The following is a 3,140-nucleotide window of genomic DNA, read 5'->3' on the forward strand; positions in this document are numbered from 1 at the left end:
TCCTTGCCCTGGTCAAGAATAAAAATTGCATATTTTCTGAATTGTCTTGGCCAATCAGTGGCCTCAAGTCAGAATTCGATGGGTACCATCATCCATGATATTTTTTAACTCACCTACCGTAGGTGTACTCGATACATACAAACTTCAAAATACTCGCGAGTACAACGCTTGCGAGTTTTTTCCCCGTTCACTGTAGTTGCATGCAGTGCTCGATAACCCACCACGACAGTCGACACGACTCCAAATTTGGGTGGTGCAAATGTATATCCGCACAACAGTGTCCGCGCCAAATCTGACGATTGGCTATGCATATTGGCCATTGATCGACAGTATGCCAACTCGAATGGCACAAGTAATTGTTTTTTCTTGAAACGTGGCGCCGTAATTGACTCGTATAAGCCTAAATCTAGTTAGTGCGGCTAGAAATGTTGTGTTCCAATGAAATGACACATAGGCACTTGAATTCTAGTGTACTGTTTTGATTGCGTTCCAAGGTCTTGTCATCGACATGATTTGTCGACATTGGATTGGGTTTGACCACCTTAGTCGACGTCGTGTGCCTCATCATGATGAAAATGTAGGTGCAGCTATAGTTTTGTTTTCCAGACTGTATCTCGTTGGCGCAGTGATTCGACAGACCAGTGTGGACTACGTGTATCAGTGTCAGCCGACCGCCTTGGCGGACTAGACTGACGTAACTAGCCTACGTTTGGGAGCGCGGACGCGATGCCGAGATTTTGTTCAACAACCCCCCGTGACGGTGCATCGACACGCAGATTGCCGCACAAAGCACCTCGATCAAGCTGCCTACCTTCATCCGTCGAGACGACGTGTCCAAGGCACGAAGCAAGAATGAAATCCAGACAAGCACTGCTGAAAGGACTTCTACTAGCCATTGCGTGCATTAAACTACTTCGTTTGTGGTTGCCGATTTCACGCCAGCCATCAACACTGGCGATTCCTTACCGCTCTTCAAGTAGGCCTCGCCGTTCATCCAGCTCAACGCGCGGTAACCACTCGTTTGTCGGCAAAGAGCACAGCAGTCCGCCACGTCCGCAACACGCTCGACAAGTCGTTGTTGACGTAGTCAACGTCCGCTTCGAGCGCGCTGCACTTGTCCGTGCGGGCCGAACCACCTCCCATAATCGAGGTGTTTCCAGTACGTTGGCCCTTCAAGTAGCATAAGCCGCTGAACCACCTGTACGCATTGCACCCTTCGTTGGGCTGGCATGCGGCGCAGTAGTCGGATCTTTCGGCACCAGGGGCCTGAGCGACGTCTTGGCCGACAAAATCGACGCTCAACTCGGGTGCGCCGCATGTTAACCACGATGTATCATGGTGCGAACGACAGTGGACTTGGCGCCTTGTGCATGAGCCAGCACGTCCCGCGGTTGTGGTTGGGCCAGCCATGACTCGACCAACTCGAGCATCACCATCGAGTTCGATCCTTGCAATGTTGGAACAACCAGTCCATCCGTCGCAGATCTCTCGATGCAATTCAATCGACACTTCGGTCGGGGGGCAGTGCAAACTCGCTGCGTTTCAAACAAGCACATCCACTCATCCACGAACAAGGAACAATGTTTATTCATTTGTTCACGCTGAAGACCGCGACACGGGAGGCTTGCTGCTCGCAGTGTCGCCGCTTGGATCGCCCAGAGCTGTCTCGTCATCATCTGCATCACTCTCGCTGGTGCTGCTCTCCGAGGACAGCTCCGATTCAGAGGTTTCGGTGTTTGGCGACCACATCAATTGTGTCCGTTGGCGTTTGATGGCGAGTTGGCTTGCTTCACACACGCTTCCTTCAGGCAGCTGTCGCGTCGGAAAAGGTGTCAAGGCACGTGGTCTGCTGCGTTTTCGCATGGCTGGCTTGACTTGTGTACAGTCGTATGACCAAATCCCAACCTTGAGGCAGCCGGGGCAGACAACCATCGTGATGGTGGTGGGATCACACGTGATGTTGACCTGCTGCTGCTTGGCTGGCGCATGGGTCGATTGAAAGTGGCTGGTCGGCTGATGTTGTGCGGCCATGCTTGGAAACGAAGACTGAGTCAGGTATGGACATGCTCTGGGAAGTTCATAAAACGAACCCGTCTCGAGAGTTCTCGTGCGTGCTCGAAACAGAAGCCGTCATCTATTTGCTTGTGAAGGAGGATGGACATGGCGACTCGGCCGGCAGCTCCTTTGTGGCTGCGTTAGGTGCCATTGCCCCCATCGACATACAATGCAACGTTTACACGTTGTCTCTTGCCGCCGACCGCGCGGCGCCCATATTCTCGTCTCCACGACAAAATTAATGTCTCGATGGCTCGGATTAAATGATCCCGCACTTGTGCACGCAGCAACGCCTCGCCAACGGCTTGTCGAAATATTTGCATTTATACTGAACATTTGTATGACGCAAATGTATAAATATGTCACACAATGAATAATCTTGAGCTTTTGTTGCTTAACAGTGTAAACTCAAAACACCGAATAAATTCTACTTTCATGGACACCATGCGGCAATAACACACGATGATGGATATGCACCACTTCGAGATTTTCTTAAGACGGCATATGTGGTCGAACGATAGGTTTGGAACGTGAATTGCCCTGAAGCCGCCAAGTCCAGAGCTCGTACTGTTCGCTGCAAGACTTGGCATGATTTTTGCCAGGATATCATGGATATATTATCGGAATATAGCCAACAATATTTATGTGACTCTGTGACTTCATTTGTACGCTTGCCAGCGCCATTTGATTGGGTGTATTCTACAATAGTCGATATGATTGGCTGCGTTTCCCTTCACAGCAATGAAACGAGCCAATCAGAACGAGGTAATTGCATGTCTTTTTCTCAACCTTTGCGCCTCTATGTAAACGGCGTGGTGCATTTTTGTAGCCGCGAACTTCCTTGGTGGTCTCCAGAAGCCGCATCAACCAGGGGTGCTTGATTGGTAATACGAGCACCGACGACGTCGTTACCGCTCATTCACTTGCCAATTTTCCACGCACAGCACCGACACCATGTCCTCCGCCACTCGCGCTGCCCGCACCGTCTACAAGACGTGGTTCTCGGACCCTGCCACGTACCCCATCATCGGCATCATGGCATTTGCCGGGTCCATGGCGACGTTCGAAGGCGTGCGATACTTGAC

General features: G+C 51.1%; 2 protein-coding genes across 2 annotated transcripts; both read right to left on the minus strand.

Moving 5' to 3' along the window:
* Positions 1-868: 868 nt before the first annotated feature.
* H310_03301 (hypothetical protein) lies at positions 869-1,587 on the minus strand. The gene has a single exon (XM_008867106.1). It carries the CDS (start codon positions 1,408-1,410, stop codon positions 1,000-1,002), a length of 411 nt encoding a protein of 136 aa, XP_008865328.1. The 5' UTR covers positions 1,411-1,587; the 3' UTR covers positions 869-999.
* On the minus strand, positions 1,564-2,357 carry H310_03302 (hypothetical protein). The gene has a single exon (XM_008867107.1). The coding sequence runs from the start codon at positions 2,029-2,031 to the stop codon at positions 1,597-1,599; it is 435 nt and encodes a 144-aa protein (XP_008865329.1). The 5' UTR covers positions 2,032-2,357; the 3' UTR covers positions 1,564-1,596.
* Between the last annotated feature and the right edge of the window lie 783 nt (positions 2,358-3,140).

Source organism: Aphanomyces invadans, assembly GCF_000520115.1.
Source record: "Aphanomyces invadans strain NJM9701 unplaced genomic scaffold supercont1.5, whole genome shotgun sequence".
NCBI classification, from domain to species: Eukaryota; Oomycota; class Saprolegniomycetes; order Saprolegniales; family Verrucalvaceae; genus Aphanomyces; species Aphanomyces invadans.

Coding starts and splice junctions, on each gene's coding strand:
- H310_03302 (XM_008867107.1), bottom strand. CDS start 2,031: ATGGCCGCACAACATCAGCCGACCAGCCACTTTCAATCGACCCATGCG.
- H310_03301 (XM_008867106.1), bottom strand. CDS start 1,410: ATGGCTGGCCCAACCACAACCGCGGGACGTGCTGGCTCATGCACAAGG.